This window comes from Dermacentor silvarum, chromosome 8, assembly GCF_013339745.2.
Source record: "Dermacentor silvarum isolate Dsil-2018 chromosome 8, BIME_Dsil_1.4, whole genome shotgun sequence".
NCBI classification, from domain to species: Eukaryota; Metazoa; Arthropoda; class Arachnida; order Ixodida; family Ixodidae; genus Dermacentor; species Dermacentor silvarum.
In genome coordinates, this window is record NC_051161.1 from 156,762,909 (window position 1) to 156,784,884 (window position 21,976).

General features: G+C 47.2%; 1 protein-coding gene across 6 annotated transcripts in view; it reads right to left on the bottom strand.

Annotated features, from left to right (window-relative positions):
- Positions 1-21,976, bottom strand: part of LOC119461789 (solute carrier family 41 member 1-like) — a 299,478-nt gene that overhangs the window by 41,579 nt on the left and 235,923 nt on the right. For 3 of the 6 annotated variants that reach the window (XM_049672181.1, XM_037723168.2, XM_049672183.1), the window contains exon 2: positions 7,671-8,004. In XM_049672181.1, the coding sequence (XP_049528138.1) occupies positions 7,671-8,004 (334 nt within the window). Of the gene's footprint in view, positions 1-7,670; positions 8,005-15,745; positions 15,769-21,501; positions 21,787-21,976 lie in introns of those variants that run through there. The other 3 variants (XM_049672179.1, XM_049672180.1, XM_049672182.1) reach the window with 2 other exon arrangements.

A 21,976-nucleotide genomic window follows, 5' to 3' on the forward strand; every position in this document is an offset into this window, starting at 1 on the left:
CGAATAAATCTTAAAAAATCTACGTATCTAAGGAAACGTCACTGTATATAATGCGTCAAACAAGACAAATAAACATGTTGCGCCGTCACAGATAGTAAACTTCATGCATACGAGTATAAAGACAGACAATCCAGGCAGGAACAAAACTATGATATCAGAATTCGTGATATGCATTTGGGCCATGCTGAGGTCGCGACAGCACCATGTGGCTAGAATAAGAAATGTCACAGTTTCGCCCTAAGGGCGAAGCAATGAATGCGATAGCAACACAGCAATGTCATACGAAGTAAGGTGAGCGGCTTTGGTCGCAATATGAATTGTAGTAAACATGAGCTGATTAAGTAAGCAGGTGTGCTGCGGCGTAAGTAGACCGACATGAAGAGAGACTCGGATGACCACGAGAAGGCGCATGTGAAACGGTGGTGTTGATGAGAAGCGCTGCCCGTGGGCAGCGCGTGCGAAGGGACACACCTGTAGCGCTGCACTGCCGATCCGGGCAGCATTGCATGTGTAGCGTGCGTTGGAAAATGTGGCCCGACTATTACTAACTTTGGTGTGAGCGCGCACAAACAAACATGAATAGATCACACTGAATGACTGCAGACAACGACTGTCAAAACGCTGGCAGCAAGCGCATATACGCCGCAGCGGGCGAATGTACGTGCGGTCTATCGCTTCAACGGAAACTGAGCGGCGAATGCACAGCGCATAAAGGGCAGAGCCGTGTGGAGATAAGAGACGGTGCGGGCCAGCGACGCGCGCGGTTGTTGGCAGAGTAGAAGTGCCCCCCCCCCGCTCCCTCCGGCGCTCGCTTCCCGCTTCCTTGCTTGCGCGTGGGAGATTGAGTGCGTTCGCTCTCCGTGACAGCGTGCGTGCCCGCACGCTTCCGCTCGGGCATACGGCGCGCGGCGAAGATTTTATCTATACGGAACCTCACGGCGACGGCGACGCCGATGGCAGAAATCCGGTGGAAGTGTCCATATAATTGCTATCGCAATAATAGAAAAATAATGCGGAAATCAATACGAAAATGCGCATTTTCACTGCCTGCACAGCGGCAACGATTATTCTGCACCCAAAATAAAAGAAGGGTATTCCTTCGTTTCAAACAAGTAAAAGCATGTAGCTAAAGAGGAAAGAAAAGGACAAACGAAAGCCGCAGATGATGCTGCAAGTTGATTTACCCAACATCCGAGTGCGTTTTGGGAAACGCCGCGTGTGCCGGGCTTTCAATGAGCAAGGTCGGTCAAAATTGGTTATTGATGTCCCCGTAATTTTTGTATTCGCATGATAATTTTGCTAACCATGCTGTTACAATAAATGGTGAAAATTTCTGTGGTTTTAAAAGCTAATGAACAGTCATACGTTTTCATAATTAATAATAATAATAATTATAATAATTATTATTTTATAATTATTATTATAAATATAGGAACGTGAAGGAACAGATATTTCTATATGCATTTATTTTTGCTGCTTCGCTATCTAAACGTTAAACTTCACTCGGCGGGGAAGTTTAGTGAAGCGTTTAGTAACTTCGGACACGTTGATGGCGACGTCTCTGTGGGCATATAGAAGCGCCAGCATAACCATGCGTTCCTCAGACATTGTAGAGCGCAAGTGATTTTTTAGTAATCTCATGTTTGAAATTCTCTCTGCGCTGGCAGTGGCACTGGAAGGGTGACTAGAATCTGCAGCAGTTTGTGACACATGTACATGTAACCTGCAGTCTCAATGAGAGAGACTGCAGGTCCTGTGCTAAAATTCTATTCCTGTGCTAAACCTAAGCACACATCTTCGATATCGTTTGCTCAGCACCAGTCTCGACAAGATAGACAGCCGTCCCCTCACGGAAGCCAGAATTCTTGGTCCCTGGTCCCAGCCGACGTCGGAACGAACTGCTTTAAAAGCGCTAGTACGCTTTTAAAAGAAACAGGACTTAGTGAAAAACTATAGAATGTGCGGACTGATACGTTTCTTTTTTTCTTCTTTTTAATCTTCTCTTGTTTCTATTTTTTTCAGCCCTTACCCCATCCCCCTGTGCAGAGTAGCCAATCGGACACTTAACCTGGTTAACCTCTCTGCCTTTCACCTCTTATTTTCCTTCCTTCCTTCCTTCCGTCCTTCGATATCGTTGACAACCTTGTTTAGGTACCTTGCACAAACAGTAAGCTGTTCGAATCCAGCAATATCCGTCGTTTCGTCAGCAAGTACGGAGAAGCAGCCTGCAGTGTTCACTTTTGCATCTAGGCTTTCTTTGATAATTTCACCACAAATTCCTGTAATTTGGTTTTTTACATCTGGTTTAAATACGAGGCATTACTGGGGCAACTTTTCAAATGGTTCTTCAGATATGTATCTCCACAATTTGCTCGCATGCGAAGAAGTGCTCTGGAAATACCAGTATTTTCAGCAGGGGTGTTGCTTAAATTCATAGGACCAGTGTCCTATCGCCAGGGAGAGCCAGACCTTGCCACCCGCAAAAAAGAACTGTCTCAAATATTTAATAGGCCGTGAACTTTCTTATGTTTTCTCTTATTTTACTTTTGCCTGCCTTGGTCCAGCTGATCGATCACATTGGACGTGCTTCCTGAAAATGTTTGGAGAAAATTATCAGATGCCAGCCGGCAGCTGACAATCACGGTGATATTTAATATTTTCGTGTGTGTGGAAGATTTCGAGCGCGTGCTTCCATTTCTGGAACGGCTTGGATACGCGCGTTCGAGTGCGCGCGTGTTGGCCCAAGTTTATAAGAACATGAAACCCACAAAGTTCCAGAATTAAAAATCAGAAGCACACCTTTGGAAGTATCAGTGCACCTTTCGCGTCAAAAGTTTATGAGAACTTCATACCCATCAAGATTCGGAATTTAAATCAATGCGCTCCGTAGATTCCGCGGCCGCTGCAAGATGCCGCGACGCGCCCGCTCGCTACCGAAAAGCCCTTGAAACTTTGTGCTCGGCTGGGGCTCCTTACATTATGCGACTCGAGGTGCATGGGCGTTGCCACGAAATCCAGCCCGAGTTCGCAATTTTGGCGCCAAAATGTCTTTTCGAGCGTCAAAAAGACATTGTAGACAAAATCCAGAATGATTCCCGGCGCCGGTGGTTGTTTTGGTCGACGGTGCACGACAGCACGAAACAATTTCGGAGGGGGGGGGGGGGGGCTGAAGCCCCATCCGCCCCCCCCCCCCCCCCCCCCTGGCTACGCGCCTTGTAGTAACAATAAAGAGCTTATTTCGTAAACCATCATGGGAAGCAGGTTCATCAAAGCATGTGCATGCGACCGGGCGTGGTAGCGTTAACTATAGCTGTGGTTATCGTCGCATACAACAGTAACAATTTCTCTAATTAGACAACCGCGCTGAAAAAAAAATATTGTAGCATATAGAAGCTACCTATCAGCAAGCGAAACAAACGTGAAGTTCCATTTACTGAAACCGTAGCAGACACACAGAGGAATGTCAGGTTTGCCGTACGTATTATACACCTGGAATGCGACAGACTCCACAGTTGACTCCGAGACCAAGTTCATTGACATGAACTTCTTCAACGAGCACCGAAAGGGGAATATCGGAATGTCCTGCATCCCTAGTCGTCATCCCGATGACCAGTTATGTCGTACTCTTCAAAAGAGCCGCCGTAGCCTCTAGCCACTCAATCGCGTACTTTTCTGAGACCCTGCCTCGCCGCAAAGATTCTAACGCAAAGCGTGCTGCACAAACCATCAAATGTTCGCTCCCTTTCCAGGGCTCCATACATTCCTTAGGCATAATGGCATAATTAGTATTTCAGGCTAATCTTTGTATTGAAAATGGTTTTACGTAGTAAACGGTTGTTTTATTTATGCATATACGAAGGAAAGGAAGTCCCTGCTGACCGCACTGCAACCATCTAGCTACTTATGCTGACACTTGGGATGTGGTCAGCAACGAGGGAAGAGGATTAAGTAGCGAGAAGGAAACTATAAACACTTTTATACAATGAAACAAAATGAAACGCTACTATGTCGATGTAAAAAAAAAGAAAAAGACATAGTTTGCTTGTACTGACACTTCGATGAAGTGTTTCGAAAGCCATTTGCCCAACCTCGAACATTTCGTCCCTCGAAGGAAAGCGTATACGCATAGACGGTAGGGGCTTCGCTTACGCCGTGCAAAACAAAGCAGCCGCATAGCGCGATCGGATTTCCGCGTTTCACCTCCGTGCACGAAGAACTGAAACCGTGCCGCAAGTTGCCGCTATACGCAACAGCGCTCCGTCTATTATAAGAAAGACAAAATTGTTCGGTTGGCAGTCGGTTACGCGTATACGTTGTGCAATAAGTTGCTGATGCGTTTTTAATGCGCTTGCGCGGTAGGCAGCCGAGAAGGTCCTTGCGTCCTACTTTCTCCTATAGCGGTCACCGGGTCGCTTTGGTTGCGCTCTAGACGAACGCTTTTTCCTGCCGTGAAAGCGGTGTGATTTGAGATTTAAGCAATGCTGAGGAACAAAAAGAAACACTGCATGCCTTGTCCCGTTACACACACCCTGCTGCTTACGTGACGACAAGTGATGATCATATTCACTTCCGGGTATTCTTGCGTGCTGGCGAAGAGGGGAGACAACGATAGTACAGGCCGGCCTTCTACACCCAATAGGTCGGCGGGAAATGCGACGGGCACATGTGTCAGAATTTTCAAGCAGACATCCAGAATGAGTCCTCATTTTAATACCTGCGAATAATACCGGCGTTACACGGGCACTTTCAATCGCGATAGATCCCGAGCGTGCTCGACCACAGTCGAACGTGCACGGTGTGACATCCGTGTAAGAATTACAGCACAAATTTTAATAGAATGTTTTCTACCTGATGAAGTGCTTCCGTGTACTGTATTTGTGTAATACATGTGTGGACAGCAAGTTTCCGCTACTTAAATCATGACTTACATCAGGTTTTCATACAACCCACGTCGCTATTACCACTGCCTCACGCCTTGGTCGTCAAGAAATAGTAATATTATCGCATTCCCGTCATGGCATCAGACAAGACGCATTTCTACATGTTGTTCTCCCACCTGGTTCTCAATATATGCTCCCCATTCGCTACGGCCAATACGCGAATATGCACCCGTCAGTCAGAACACACGATCACCAGACTATGCTGGTCACTTAGATCCAACAGGAGTTTCTTTATATTCTGCGTATCCATGCAGGTCCTTGATGTGGTCATTCATATCGACTAGCATTTTAGGTGTGCTTCAGAGCTCTTTACTATCTCCGGGCATAACATATATATATATATATATATATATATATATATATATATATATATATATGCCAACTTTTCACTGTCCTGTCTGAAATTATTGCTTGTCCACGAAATTGGGCCAACCACCCAGATATGGTCCTTGCAAGCGAACTTATCCTTTACTAGCTCAAATTGTAAGGTATGAGCATACCCGCCACTCCCCCTTTCTTATGCGCTGTGGTAGCACAGTGGCTAAGCCGTGGCGCTGCTGAGCTTAAGGTCCCGGGTTCGATCATGGCTGCCGCGGCCGCAGTTTGATGGCGTTGAAATGCAAAAACGCTGGTTTGCCCTGATTCGCGCGAACGTAAACGAACCGCAGCTGGTCAAAATCAATCATAAAATGACTATCAGGCAACTATTCCGAAAAAATGTATTGTCATTAGAGCTCCCGCACGCCTGAACACCGAGAGGGAATGCATCGTTGCGGTTCAGTAGCTTTCGACACCATCGCATCATCTCGGCTTTGCGGGGTATGCAGGGTTCGAGGTTGGCAAAGGCCAAGCTGTAGAATGGGAACGACACTTCGTTCTACTCTGGTCTTTGGTCGGGAGCATTTTGGCTGAAAAATAACATTCGCGTGCATGAGCAGCAACATTATTGAAAATGCTCTTTTCAAACGCCTCATTGTATACGCTAGGCTCCCAGCATAGTACTTCGCATGTCCCCGAATGCAGGTATTTGCGCGTTTCGACGCCCTGGTCACACAGCCGCGTCGGGGCTGCGCTGCTGGTTCTTCTCTGGCTGACATGGATTATCGACCACGCCTCCGCACGTGGTGCAACTATCCCGTACAACCCCACTGTGAAAAGCTACAGAATGCCTCATAATCAGATTGTGGGTTTGGCACGTAAAACTCCATAATTTATTCAAATATAACCATCATGAAGGCGTTTCTGAAGTGGACGCACAACTTGCCCCACCTCCCCCAAACCTCCCAGGCGCGTTCGCCGATATTTGCCGCGAACAGGTCTGGGCATCACTCGCGCGTTTCTCTCGCGACCGCATCTGAAAGCTGCTCAAAGGCGTGTGCCGATTCCGGGAGATGCAAGAAAGAGAGAAAAAAAACTCAATTGCATAAAAGGGCCGTCCCGGCGTCCACACAGCTCTACAAAAGGTGCGTAGACGCGAGTTAGCAATCATTCAAGTAGTCTGGGCTTTCACTCATTCCGTGATTCCTGTTTAGACGCACCTGTCATTCCCATTCAACAATTAAGTAAAGCCTCCCGTCACAAGAACAAGCTTGCAACCTGCTGTCCATTCTTACAAATCGCCTTTTGTCACCGTTCCTGACTGTATTCTAGGAAACGCATAAGTTGGACACTACAGACATGTTTCACCTTGTCATGTTGGAGCAGGGTGCCATTACCCCCTGCGACAGTACCTACTTCTTCTCTCGGAATATCCCTCGTTGCTCTTTTCCTTTGTTCGTCTCTAACCTTTGCTCCCTGCCTTTAACCCTCTCCTCCTGTTAACTATCCTTCCCCCTACTACTGCTTAGCGCTTGTCACCGCTTCCGCGTGGATGTAACCTTCGGCTCCGAAAACTTCAGCTTTTGTTCGGCTTCCTTATCGGCCGTGTCAGTGCAGGACCCAAGCACGTGTTCTCGCTCGTGTGTCTGTCATCGCATGGCCCGACGGTGGCTCCTGCTAGCCTGGCTTACAATCTACCTAGCCTCATAATTTTTTGTCCCCTTCTAAAATTCACACAGCTCACTGTCTAGAACTGGAACCGGTGACTCGAGTGCGGAATTCTCGCCCTCCGTGAGGTCTAGGCGCGTGCATAAGACGCCAAAGCCGACACATAAATTGCACTCATTTCGCTTCCTCCAAACTAATCAATCTAGCCTCTACCATCAGTTAACATTCTGTGCATTTTTTTTCTTTATTGTTGCAGGAAAACCCAAACTACCACACGAATACATCTACCCCTTCCCCCTCGATAAAAAAAAAATCTACGAGTGCGATGTGATGGAGAAGGTGAGAGCTAAAAGCGACAATCCGCTTGACTAGGTTCTGACGACCTATAATTAACTCAAGAAACGAAGACAATATATAAAAAAAGGTAACACTCGTAGTCAAAATCAAAAGCCAATACTGAAGAAGCGTAAATCGCTTCTTGGTTGCTCGTCTACCAACGCGGTCAGCAGAAGTACCATTGAATTAAACGGCTGGAACAAAAAAGCACAATATCTAAAGAAAGCTAGGAATTAGTATAAACCCACAAGCTCAAAGCATGCATACCGGAAACCAACGAGGAAGTGTATACATCGGCTATATACGTCGGTCGCACAGCTATAGCGTGCAAATGCGTTGAACTACCCCAGCTGTTGTCTGAATACGTGACCCTGACGAGTATGTGTCACAGCACCAGCTCGCACGTACCTTGACGTGGTCTAGCAGAAGGCTGGCCGCCACGGAGCCCATGCCAGCCAGGAGGAAAGGCAGGAAGACCTGGGCACACGTGACGCACAGGCTTTCGCTCTTCTCGGGCTCTTCCTCGCCCTTGACGTCGAGTCGCTCGCTGGAGCCGCCGCTGCCCGGCAGCGCGACGTCCCCGGCCGCCGGAAGGTCGCCGTGCGCGGACATCACCGCCGGGGGAAGCTCGATGATGGCCACGCCGTTGTCGTTCTCCTTGCTCGGCCGCAAGCTGGGCCTGTCCACGAAGCCCACGCGGCAGTGGCTCGCTGCCAGGGAGAGCATCTCGTCGGCCGCCTTCCTGCATGGAACAACAACAGTGGCAGGGTCACGGAGGAGGCATGCGCGTATATATGGGCTTCATGGTTCATCGACATCAGTAGCAGGTGCACGTGTTACGTTGGAAGTACGAAGAAAATGCCGAGACATTTGCAGAAATGGCTGCGTACCGCCTCTGTCAACAGAGCTCCTATCACGTCGATCGAATGCGTAGTGCAAGCCTCCGGCCGTGGCTTAGGGGGCAGTCGTAGTTTGGAGGGATTCAATCCCCACCCCTCTTGCACCCTCTCCCACTCTCCCCGTGAGTTGGTTGGTTTCGCGAAAACACGCTGTTCCTCGAGACAAATTTTAACAATACAATGTGCTGATATGTTTTGACAATACATCGATGAGAGGGAATTCATTCAGAAGCGGGTGTGGCTCTCTCCCTGCACGAACAATTATGTGAGCCCTAAAGTTCCGGCATGCCTCGGAAAGATATGGCGGGAACCGTTTTGAATACGCCAGTGGCAGAGACCTGCATACGCTTTTGTTGACAGCCCACGACATTTCGTTCACCGCTGTCAGTAGGCGCCGGTCGTTCGAAGAAATGAGGAATTGCAAGCGTTTTCATTTGTGCCACGTGTGAGTGTTGCAAACTATAGTGTGTGCAGCAGGACGACTTTTCGAGCTCAATGGAACGAGTACAACAAGCACTCTACTTAATTTACCTGCTTATAGTACTCAAAGCCGTCCTATAGGAAAATGCAAACCCTCTCGGACTCCAGAGATTTGGTGACCGTGGCTGCTGCTGTTGTCTTTCCGAATACGTAGCGCCATCTCTGAAGGTGTGCCGGTGGCTAACTCATTTCATTACGGATATACGCAATGAAACAACAAACAGCACCTGAACACCCTCACTGCAACAAAAAGCCACAGTTTCGCCCGGAACGCGAACCATTGAAAGCGTGTGGGAATGCACATGCGCATTCCGACACCTTCGGAGTGGCCGCGCGCGGTTATTGCGTGATGGTAACGCTCGCGGAGGGTAGCGTGGAGAAGGCACCTTTCGCCACTCTCGCTGCCTTTCAGCCTCGCTGCAACGTTGCGAACGGGGAGACTCGCTCTGAACGGCTCGGGATAAACGCTGCTCCCCCGATAAGTTTCTGTCTTTCGGCTGACGAGCTTGCGATTGGCCGCAACTCAACTGAGCCGCGGAGACCACCGCACGGCGTTCCCATGCAGCGGCCGGCCTTTGTGAGTGACTGGCGGCCCCAGGGCCCGAGCACGGATCCACGCTAGGCGACCTAAACCCTTATCGGCCTCTTGTGTGTTTCTCCCATTTTGCGGTTTTCGCTTCAGCCGTGCGGAAACCTCCGCGCCGACGTGGTTTTGGTTGTGTTCGTCTGTTGTATACAAAACTAAGGTCTGTTGTCTGTTGGTATACAAAACTAAGGTCAATAACCGCCTTAAGTTAAAAACCCGCCCTGTCCTCTTAGCCTGAACCCACTGCGGTCGCAACTCACTGCGAACCGCGGCCTAGGGGTCACAGCTCTGACTGTTAAGGCTGCTGCGAAAGTGCTAGCGAGCGACTAGCGCCGTGCGATCCAGAGAAGGGTCGCACGGCGCCAGTCTACACGCACGAACCAAGTAATATAGCAAAGTAATAGACAAGTGCATGAAGTAATGTTAGCAGCTTTTATCGGTCGTATAAATTACAGTAACCATTCGATTACTAATTACACTAAGAAGCATGATATGTGTCAGGCGCCGCACAAGCAAACATGACTAGATTTCACTCGAATACCTCGAACACTCGCTGAGGAAGAGCGCCGGCAGGAGACAACGAACGCTTCGTGCTTCAACGCGCGTCGCAGAAACTTGAGATTACGCAACCTTCAACACGATAGGCGAGCGGGATCACATCGCGCATGAAGCCTTCGGCGATATTGACTCGCCATTCTGCCTTGCACCCGCCGCAGAATAAACACAGAACGCGGCGCGTGGGCCGCGTTTGCACTCAGCCACGCGGACAGCCAGAGCACGGCTAGAGGAGGAGACGCATGCTCCCTTCCCCTGGAGCCTGCTTGATCATGTCACCTTGATCGCGTTGAAAAGAAAGTGAGAGAAACAGAGACGGTTAATTGGATGCAATGGCTAAAATCAAAATGCACCATAGAGATATACAAAAACGACAATAGAGAAATCGGGGCGGAAAATCAGTGGGAGGACGCACGGGGCAGTGCCTTGCTATGCGAGGCCCGAGCTGGCTGCCTGAGGATAAAAAGATGCCGGAGAAAATATGCGCCACAGGGCACGTGCGTGGTGCAAAAAAAAAAAAAAGAACGGGAAAGACTTGGCACATCGTAATGGAATGCCAAGGCATTAACCCAGCGAGACCCACAGGGAGTGTCCGTCTTCCACAAACGTTGGGACTCAAAGAAGATGGAACGATTAGCTGGTCAGCAGTCAAGATAAGCAAGAGGCCATCAGAGTATGGTGATGCAAAAAAGCAGCGACGAGATTGATAGAATCGGTGTCATTGCAGGTGTACGTTGAGGTACAATATAGTGGTAGAGGTTTTAAATACGAAGTTAAGATTGAGATCAAATGGGCGAAAGGCAAGATGGCGATAAATGTGGTAAAATCTGAATAAAAAAATCAGGGCCAGGTGAGTATTTGTCTCCACCCCGTATCAAAGGGGGTGCCAATAATCGTCGTCTAACATTGGGCGCGCCGGAAGTTCACCCGCGGGGAGGCACCGTCCTTCTCGGCTCACCCGCGCACGCTGTTCCTTTCACTAACAGCATACGACACGCGCTGTGTGATATGATCTCATCGCAGTTGGAACTTATGCGGAGCACGACGGCAACAATTCACCAGTAGTGTCCATGTAACTGCTATCGCAATATGCGCCTTTAAGCGAATAAATTTGCTTTAGTAAAGCGAAGCCACAGCATCTCGATGCCGTGGCTCAGTAGCCACCACATCTTACTCCTGTTTCGAGTAAGCCTGTTAACGTTCCTCCTGAGTTCCGAGAACGCGCAGCTCATCTGCCACGAAGATGGGTCATTCCTCTTCCTCAATTATTTTTTTAATGGGAATAATTGTCCTTGGCTCTTTCGCTCGTTTTCTTGGGTGGTGGCCGGACTCTCCTCGCCTTTGCAAAATTGCCAATGCAAAGGCGCCGATGGAAAAGGTACGTGACCTCGCGAAACACAGTCGCGAGGCGCCTTTGTTGTCAAACGTCAGCAATTTGAGGCGCACCAGCTGCCGCGCGAGCGCTTTGTGGCGTCTGAAGTTTAAGGAATCTTGTGGGGGGGGGGGGGGGGGGAGAAAGTCTGCATGATTACTCCCCCCCCCCCCTTCTCTATTCTTCCTTGCTCTGAACTTTTATTTATCTCGCTCATTTTTGTTTATCTCGACCTTTGTTTATCTCGACATTTTATTTATCTCGCTTCATTCCAAATTATTCAACGACCAAACTTATGGGTATTTGCATCTTATAAAAGCAGAACTTGTAGTGCTGAATTTATCCTTTGGAAAAGCGATTACGTTTGTGCTATAAAAAAATGGGTGAGGTTTTTTCCGCACTGTCTAATCTTATGTTCCTTTTAGCTTCAAACTAGTATACTAGTATACGCCCTATTTGCAGTTTCTGCCGGCGTAAATACTCAACGTGACAATACTGAATGGACACCAACTAGACCTTGTTTAGGGAGCCAGATACTAGAATACACTTTGTGTGAGGACATCCCTGGATAAAAAACAGTGACGATCATTATTATTTTTAACGCTCCGTTATTATTTATTTTTCATTATTTTTATTATCTCTGTAGCTTAAAAATTAAGTTAAGTGGTTTTGACGCGTCAAAACCACGACCTGATTATGATGGACGCCGTAGTGGGTGCTCTGGAATAATTTGGACCACCTGGGGTCCATTACCGTGCACCTAAATCTATGTACACGGGTGTTTTCTCCATTTCGCTCCCATCAAAATGCGGCCGCCGTGGCCTGGATTTGATCCCGCGATCTCATGCTTAGCAGCCCGGCACCATAACCACTAAGCAAGCACGGCGGTTAATCATCTGGGTAGATAATACGTCTTTAACGACTGCGCTGGCACTTACTGCCCTAAACTATGCCCATCACCGGTCGAACCATCGGCAGATGAAATAGGTATCTCCTAGTCGAAGGAACGCTAAAATGTTTTTGATGGTTTCAATAAGACGCACCGAATTGGTAGGCAAGGCATTCGTGATCCTCAAGGTCCAAATTTAAGTACTGTGCGTAAAGCGCGTAATTTACTATGAGGATTGAAACATCTGCACCGCTACTGATTTCAGCGAATCGCAAATGGAAAATATGCGATGAAAATTTCTATAAACATTTGCTGCCCACTGCGGCACAACAGACAACACAGACCCAAAATAAGACACAAATACGGAAACAGAAAACGCGATACCAGCCGATACCAGCCTACGATAATACTCACCAAATATACAGAATTGAAATATGTTTAGATATTTCAATAAAAGGACGAAGATCACGTTAAGCAGATGTTACGTGGGAAGGGTTTCAGTTTGAATGATTATGGATATTTCATTATTGCGCACACAATACGTACTTTATTTTGAGGGTTTGTTGGGTGTTTATTTTCTTATTTTATTTTTTGTGTCTTCTACCAGCACCTGTACGAAGCCGAAGAAATGTATTTGTTCTCGAGTGCCATGTTCTTAAAGGGGGCTCTGAAACAATTCTAACTAATCACAAAGTGGCCTCATTAATAAAGGACGTCGCCTCAACAATCTGCTTCCGCAAAGTGTTTTAGAATTCTTCAAGTATAGGCGGAATTAGACCCAGTTGTCATACCGATGCGCGGCTATCTCTCTCCTTTCGCCTCCATTAGCGCGCTGGAAAGCTGCACAAGGCAGCTCACGTGACAACTCAGATCGGCTCTCTCTGATAAGTTTCAATATTCCTCCCGCATATAAACAACCAAGACAACGCAGCTACGACAACAAAATGCATGTGAACGTCCGGCGTGTTAACGTGTGCTCTTCAATCTGACTGAAGGCAGCGGACATACTGGAATTACTGTTGAAAGCGTTCAATTAGCATTGTCACAAGCAAATTGTTACCACAAATAACAAAAATAAAGGAACAGAAAGAAAACAGACAGACCCAGGAAAAAAAAAACTATGAATAGCGCGAGTAATGCCACTGCTTTCTACCTGTTCGCGTGGTGTATTCGTGTCGGCCGCTGGTTGCATTTACGTCATTACGCGCCACGCGGACATACTTCGGTATATAACTTCGGTGCACCGACGCGACAGGTACAATGGAAGCCATATGTTTCAGACGTTACTGGCGAAACGAGCATAAATGACTCGACGTGTACTCACGCGCTACTGTGTTGCCAGCGCACGAGTGATCGCATGCCGCTTTTACACGTAGTTGCACGCGTCGCACCGCTTTGCGTCTTTCTCGTCTTCTGCTTACGAGGAAGCTTTAGCTCGGGGCCAATCGCGATTTCCCCACCGAAATACACGTCAAACGCACAAATGCTCTCCCGAGACAACCGCTGGACCTATATGAACGAAATGCGATGCATTTGAGAGAGAAAGCTAATATTCTAGCAGCATTTCGATTCAGGGCCTCACAATTTTTACGAAAATTGCCGGAAATCGTTAAGTGCATAAAAAATTATGCACGTAGTTTACAAATTCGTAACTCTGCATCAAAAGCAGGAATCGCTGTTCTGTTAACTGCTTCTGTTAGAGCAGGGTTCTGCATTCAAGGTTAATATTAAAAATGAAGGAAATGGTTTTGCCCTCGCATATTATTAACTGGGTAAAGAATATCTATTCAACCGTAATCAGTACGTTATTTTCACGGATCCTGTTCGCGGTTTTTGGATGTATGCTCAGGTGTTCCCGCAGGGGTCTGTTTTCGGACCACTCTTGTTTAATGTTTGTATATTGTACGTGGCGGACTCGTCTGTATCCTTGAAGTTATTCGCAGATGACTGCATCCTATTTACCCCTGTCAATTCGGTCTCTCACCAAATCACCTTGAATAACACTTTAAACAAATTGGCAGAACGGTGTGGGGGAATTAACCTTCCGAAAAATGTGCACATGTGCATCACTAATAAACGCAACAATCTTCCCTTTGCCTACCATATAAAAACAACTCCCTTGAAGAGGTTCAGGAATACAAATATTCAGGACTGACATTAACTTCCAGTCTTAACAGGTTAACTCATATAAATACCACATGCTCTACAGCCCGAAAAGAAATTAGGCCTTTTGAAACATAAGTTGGGCGAATCTTCCCCCTCCCTGAGATCGATGACATACAAAACTTTTATCAGACCTTCTTTGGAATACGGCAGTGCTGTTCGGGACCTTTTACTCCGGCAAATGCAGAAAAATATTTAAAAATTCAAAGATTAGCCGTCCGCTACGTCTACAAACGTTTTAAACATCTTATCTCACCTTCAGCAATGTTACAAATGGCCGAACTTGAACCACTTGCTCAAAGGAACAAAAGAGCGGGTTTGAATTTCTTAGCATCTCTTTATTTTGGTAAACTGGGAATAAAACCTGACGATTATTTGGAGAGACACACTGGTCGAGCCTCACGTCAATAACACGGTCATCACATCAAGCCTGTGTTCACAAGAACTAACTTATACAAATAGTCATTCTTCCCGCGTACAATTACAGATTAGAATTCATTACCATGAAGTTCCCCCTTGCTACGCGATACTTTGTGATTTTTTAACATGTCTTCTTCTTTGTGTTTGCACCCTCTCCTGCTTAGATTGTACAAAAAAAAAAAAAACGAGTAACTTATGTGGCATAGTTACAATGCTCACGAGGGTTTTGTAAAAGTCCTGCTCATAAATTTTAGGGCAGTGTGCAATACACAAGCTTTGTCCCCTGTAAATGACTTAACAGGTGTGTAGTTTACCGAATTTTGACATTGTTATGTTGGTTATTACTGAGTCACGAAGTTTAAGGCTTGGCACGTTAGTTTATTTTTTTTTTCATGTTCGGAAAATTTTCTAGAAAGGTTTCATGGCTTAAAAATAAACGGCTTCTACGTACAGTCACTAGACTTTAACCTGTTTTTTAATGCACCACATCTAATCGATTTCGGTGGAGTAAATACTGAGACAAACGATCTCTCCGTTTCTACGTACTTAGATAAAACGCGCCAAGGATGCGCAAAAGCCCCCTGCGATTCCACCTCGGTGCCGCTACCGACTAGCTCGAACTACATTTACACCATTGAAGGGACGCCGAGGAGCAATAGTGGTTAGTTTACTTCGGGGAACTACTTTTTCGAGACTCTATTAGCGGTTATTTGGCGGATAATAATTGGCTATTATAGGTAAACATGAAGGACAGCTTCCTTTAAGAATTTCGGGCTTGAACTGCAATGTCAGTACGACGCCGAGGATGTATAAGCGTTCTGGCAAACTTGATACGTTTTTGTCCGAGAAAAGTTACCAACACGCACTACAGGTGTGGTTTTCGGTTCCTTTGTAACGGAATTTGTCCCATTATTACTTGTTTATCGATGAACCCTAATGACTAGTCGCTAGCCTTTTGGAACGCTAGACGCGTTCCAAACCTTACGACGTCAGGAGGTGCTGGCGCCAGAACTTCGAGCTCGCCTTCCACTTTCTGCGTCTTTTCCGGCACACCTTTTCCGGTTCACGGTATGACGCATACTTGTATTGCATTGTAATGTGTAATGCTGTTAACGATACCTTTGTTAGTGCCCCTTCTTTAAGTGCGTATCCTGTTGCGGTAGAGAGCCTGCGCGTCAAAAGACATCGGTGCGCACTCGTGAGTCGAGCAATAATTGATAGACGCCAAGACTTGCTCATTGCATCTAATAATCGTGTGCTCGATGCCGAAGGGCCAATATTCAGTGGGAGCAGCGCGCGAACCAATTTCAGCCGACGATGTTGTAAAGAAGCACACAAAATTGCCAGGATGAGCGCATTCGAAGAAAACAATCAAGAGCTGCGTCTTAAGTCATTCATAAAAGGCGCTCTTGCGAATAAAATCATCTCTGAAATTCCATGCCAACATTACCGATGTTTAGCTTTTTTATGCATCATTACATTAAGTGCGACGGCAAGAACGGACAGAGAAGGCGACACGCAAGCGTCACCTTGTTGTACGTTTTTTCTTTCGTTTTTGACCCGCCGTGGTGCTGCACTGCTAGGCATGAGGTCGCGGGATCAAATCCCGGCAGCGGCAGCCGTATTTCGATGGGGGCGAAATGCAAAAGCGACCGTGCCCCGTGCATTGAGGGCACGTTGAAGATACCGTGGTGGTCAAAATTTCCGGACTCCCCCACTACGGCGTACCTCATAATCATATCGTGGTTTTGGCACGTAAAACCCCAGAATAAATTCTTTGTTGTTGTTATACGTTATTTTCTTTTCTTTTTTCTTTATGACGTTGCTCGCGCCGGGTTAAAAAGACGAAAACATTTATTTGTGGCGATGCTTTGTACATATAAGTATTCTATGCACAACCGGTGATTACGAAAATATCAGGGACGAGGTGCGTGGCGTGTCCCCGCAAGAATAATGGAAGAAAGGAAGAAATTCACATAACTTTCAGGAACTACGGTTGGTGCCGACCTAACTACGTCGAAAGTTCTGCGCAGAGGCCCGCGAGCTTATATTAAGCACTGCAACCATTAAGGATAGCATTTGTGCGACTATACCGTGTTTCAGTAGTTCCATGCAGTAGAGCCAAGGCTACGTGACCATCAAGCGCAGATTCCTGCGAAGCGAGATGTAGTGCCAGTGTTCAGAACTGGTTGCTTGTTTTAATGGCCTTAACAAGTGGTCTCGTCGGAACATCTTTACTTGAATGATTCTCCGCATGTTAGAGCTGCGATCTTTTAGGTAATTTTGCTTCGTTTTAGAGCGAGAGCTCTACTACGCCATGTCTCGCAGGATCATTCATCGCGTCACTGGCAATGACGTTGAGCCGCCGAGCGCGAGCAACGCCGCCGAGCTCATGCGTGGCAGGTATGCGCACTGCGATTCTGCACGCAAAGCGAGAACACTGTGCCCGTAACTTATAAAATATTATTAAAGGCTAACAATTTCACTTGGACGCGATGAGTCGCCAAATACGACTAACGTAGCGTCGTACCACGTCGAGAGAGATTGGTAAGGGGAACAGTCTTCGGAGATGCTTCCGCGCTGCAGCGCTCGCCGCTAGCCGACGACAGGGAGCGCAATTAAGGACACATTTATGATGTGTTCGCGCTCCTGATTGGTCGAAGAAGCCTGTACCTTCCACAGTACGCTGCACGGAACTACTGAGACAGCGTACCTACGCCTTATGCGCGGGTGTTGCGTGATGTCACCGTTAAGAGAAGCCGGAATGAAAGGAACCTATCCTTCGCAACGCGAATTGAACGAAGCATGACGCAGTGCAGTGCCTAAAACTCGCAAAGATGTCGCGACGTGTTGGCACGGCATATTACTCCCCGAGCCCCCAAAAAATGCATGCGAGAAGGCTAGATCGCGATTTTGCTCGACCCGGATCCATTCAATCATGATCGACCTTCTTGATCGTACACGTCCATCGACTCCATCCTCAATGCTAAGTGAGGTGAACCATATAATCGCAAATGTGCCTCCATGGCAAGGTCGTACGCCTTAAGCGCGAGCTACGATTCCATTGCTCCCGTAGTATACAGGGTGATTAATTTTAAGCGTTACGGAATGTTTAAAAATAGCCTGTGGCAGATAACAGAATTCTAGTCCTTCCGCTGGATTATTCAGATAAGCGGACATTACTTGCACGTGAAATCCAAACACGTATTCATCTAAGTAAAAAAAATCCCTAATTATTTTCTGAGTTACTTTACAGCACACATTGCAATTTACGACTTGGAGCCTTTGAGTTTGCAAGGAATGAATTTCCAGAATCACGCCCCTTTTTTTACAGTAAAGCTGTCTATGGCTAAGGTTCTATGTATTTTTCGTGTCCGTCAACAGATCTGCGTGTGCAAAAACTCAGCGCCCAAATTTGATGCAAAACTGTGTCATTCTATGCAAAAGCTATACGTATCATCACTTGCATATTCATTTTCAGCAGATTAGTTATCAATAGGCACCATTTTCAAAATCAGACTCTCAGGTAGATAAGGGTTTCTCAACCACTGTACGACTCGCGTCGGCCATGTATACGACCGCACCGGCCTCTCTTTGTTGTCGTTCCAAGCGCTTGTGTGCCTAGTTTCCTTCCACTCCCTCGGTGTGGCGGTCGCGTCGCGTGTGTCTACTTTCCCCCGGTTCCCTGAGGTGGCGGCAGTCTTCCACGCACATGTATGCCGCCGATCAAAATAAAAGCTTGTGTGCGTGTGTCTTTTTTCGGAATGACCGCCGTCGCCGCTGAGGAGCTCAGGAGGAATACGATTTGCTCATACCTTTGATCTAAATTCTGTGTCACCTCTATGCCGTGTGCTAAACTGCTTCGCTGGTAAACCACCTTCACAGCAGTGGAATGGGGCATGATTTTTTTCTTTTTTTTTCTTGTTTTTTTAAAGTTTCCGATGGGATATTCACACGGAAACAGAATACGGCCTGGAAGTGAATGGATCCGCGAGCATGAGCGTAGACATAGTTGCCACTTTTTAAAACAAGAACCAGCCCGAAATCTCGAGTGGGGCTTACAGGCCAGTTCCGAGTTAGGTAAAGTTCTTGCAGTGGTTGGGCAGAATGAAGAGCCTGTGAATATTGCGTGAATCACACCAGTGTTCTTTCTGGTAGTGCTGGGAAAGCTATGGGCAACACTGTTTATGTATTGTTCCTTCAGCAAAATGTTGACCTGTATACGCTTTCTCTGAGCACCAGTGCATGCCCGCAAGACAGATTTTGATACGGCATGGGTTAAGTGTCAATTGCATCGTAATATTCTCAATTCTGCGTGTGCACTTGCCAGGCCATGCGGCACGAATTGGATTCAACGATGTGGACGACATCGGTGTTGTTAAGCATTACATGCGTGAAAAAAAGTAGAATAGCCAAGTAGAATTGAACTTGAATGAACTTGATATTGCCTTTCTGCACAGTGCTGTGCATTGTGCAGTGCAGTAGACTCAGTGCCCTGGACTCAGTGCCGTCATACAATTTTGCTGCTTTTTGTTTTACTGCCAATAGAAGTTTTGAAAGAAGGCTTACTTTTTGTTCGTCACGCATGGCGAGTATAGGAAAGGCACAGACGTCAGTAAAGCAGTAAACGGCACCACACCGTCAATAGAATGGCAACGACGATGACAATAATCAATGAATAAATCAATCAATCATGTTTATTTACTGCGCCCAGGAACAACCATAAGGTGTGAGTGTGGCGCACGGTAGGGAAATATAATTAAAAAAAACAATGAATAAAAAGAAGCATTGTGAAAACAACAGAGTACCTACAACAAAGTGCAAAGTAAATACAAAATTAAGAGGAGGAGAAGGGCGGTTGAACAATATATGAAGCTATGACACAACAACGCAAAGCTCAGAAAAGAACAGGGACAGCGTGTTAAGAAAAATATCGAGATCCTGAAATAAAGTATTAAAGTCAGTATTCTGTGGACGGTTGAGTTTTTTGTGATGACAGGCAGGAACATTGAAATGCCTATGTTATCTGGTGGTCTTGCGCGGAATACGAAACGTGATACAACAGAGTAGTTCGGGGCAGGTGGGGATACCGTGAAGGAGTTTGAAAAGAATAAGAAAGGGGTCAGCGCAATTACGTCGGCAGCGAAGTGCAATGGCATTGTTGGATCTAGAAATGCCATTCCAGACGACCTACGCGGAATCGAGTTGAGGAAGAAGGATTGTTGCGTAAAACTTGCGGAACGGTGTACGAGAATTGAATTTCCTCGATAGTCTGCAAATAGAGCCAAGAGAGCGCATACCCCGCATTGCAATGTGTTTAGTGTGAGCAGAAAAATGTTAGGTTGCATCAAAAAGTAAGCTGAGATCATTGATTTCACAGACCTTACACAACGATACAGAATCTACAGAATAAGAAAAAGAAATGCTTGTTTTACATGTGAAAGTCATGACTCTGGTCTTAGCAGCATTCAATGTGAAGTTATTACCTGTGCAACATTTATTAATAATAACATGCTTTATTTACATCATGATGTCAACAACGACGAACACGGTGATAAGACGACACTTTGCTGATTGACATCCAAAGGACAGTGGTCACGTAGGATTGTGAAGATAAAGCAGGATCCAACGTATTGAAGAGTAAGAGTGTTCCGTAGTGTTCGAAGCTATTGGTTTAAGTCACAGGAGCTGGATGCATATTTTTTTCGAAACGGGCTCATCTAAAAATTTGTGGCCATAGAATTTTGCGACACGAGGCGACAGTTTCAGACGATTCGTGCATTAGGAGTTTCCCTAAATTTCGCAATGTGGGAAATTTCCAAACGTAAAGTGTCGACGACGACGATGTAGACACCCCGAATGCGGGAAATAGCTACGGTGGTGTATATTCTATATGTGCAATACTCAGGTGTTGTCGCTTGTTAATAGAGTTCTAGATTAGAGGACGCAGGCCGCTTGTGTTCCCAAATTTAACCGTCTGTTATATGCGCACCCGTATAACAGCGATTGTTTGCTGGCCCTGGTCAACAAATATCCACTGCTCGGTCTTGCCGCCTGTCTAGCCACGTGACGGAGAGTTCTCGATTCTTGAAATGACATGAGGCGATACGTCATGTCGGGGGCACCGTCTGCTATGCAGCGATGTTGCGTGTCCCAATACCTGGATGGCTCAACTCACACTAAAGCTGTCGGTAGGCGTTAAGTTGGCAGCGCGGTCACGTCACGACGCCAGAGGAAGCTGCAATGCAATGGTGCTATATATGTTTAAGGACATTACTGGAACGGTGCAAAGCGTTCGGTTTCGCGCTTTGTGGGGTCACGCGGTGTCCTTCTGTCAATCCTTAACGGCAATGTGTTGCGCAACGGTGTATATCTTGTGGACCGAACGTATACAGACGGGAACGCTCCGAGAGGTAGGCTACTCGACTCGATCGTGGCACCGCGCTAGAATTCCGCGACCACTAGTTGTCTACGGACTCGTGCATTCTCATATATAAGAAGCGTGTCACTGCAAGCGGAAAACCGCTCCTCGCTCACGTTAATTAGGGTCACGGCCTCTGTCCTTCGAGGCTTTTCCTTGCTTTTTTGTAACAGATACATTCTCTCGTGCACGGAAATCCCTGGAATTATCCCGCTCGCATGATACTCTTGGTGCGACACTAAGCAACGGTTTCAGGTGCATAACGCTATGGGAGTATTTGACGCTGTCGAATGGTTACAGTGTTTACTGCGGGGTTTTCAGAGAGCATAGAAATGACGCCTAATAACGTGGTCAACATGGTGCCCCGATGCACTATAGACCGGCTGTCAACCGCCTACACGGGACGACAAACACACATACGCAGTGCGCTGCGCGGCGCCATGCGTGCGCTCACCGTGTGATCTCGTCAGCCTTGATGACTCGTGGCCGCGTCCAGAAGCCCTTGCCCGGCACGGTGGTGATGCTGGCGCGCTGGCTGCCGCGGTCGGCAGCCGGCATGGCTGCCGCTCAGCGCCACTGCGGGCTCCCCCTTGTGGATCGGCCGTGCTCTTCTTCGTCTTCGTCTCCGCGCGCAGCTCAGCGGGATGATAGCGCCAGGTGAGCCGCTGGCATCGGACGCCCAGTTGCCCGACCGGACCAGCTGCTGTTGTCCACGGGGCCAGCGTCACCGGGCTCACGGCTGGGAAGACGCGCGCCGGGTCTTGAGCTATATGCAAGCTCGCAAACGTCCGGGGAACTACGGCCGATCACACAAATGACACGCACAATTCCTCACGGGAAAAACGCGTCGCTCGGGTCCTGGACTCTGGTACCGTGTGTCACATATGGACGACTCCGTTTCTCCGGCCATCTCCGAAGCGCGGACGACA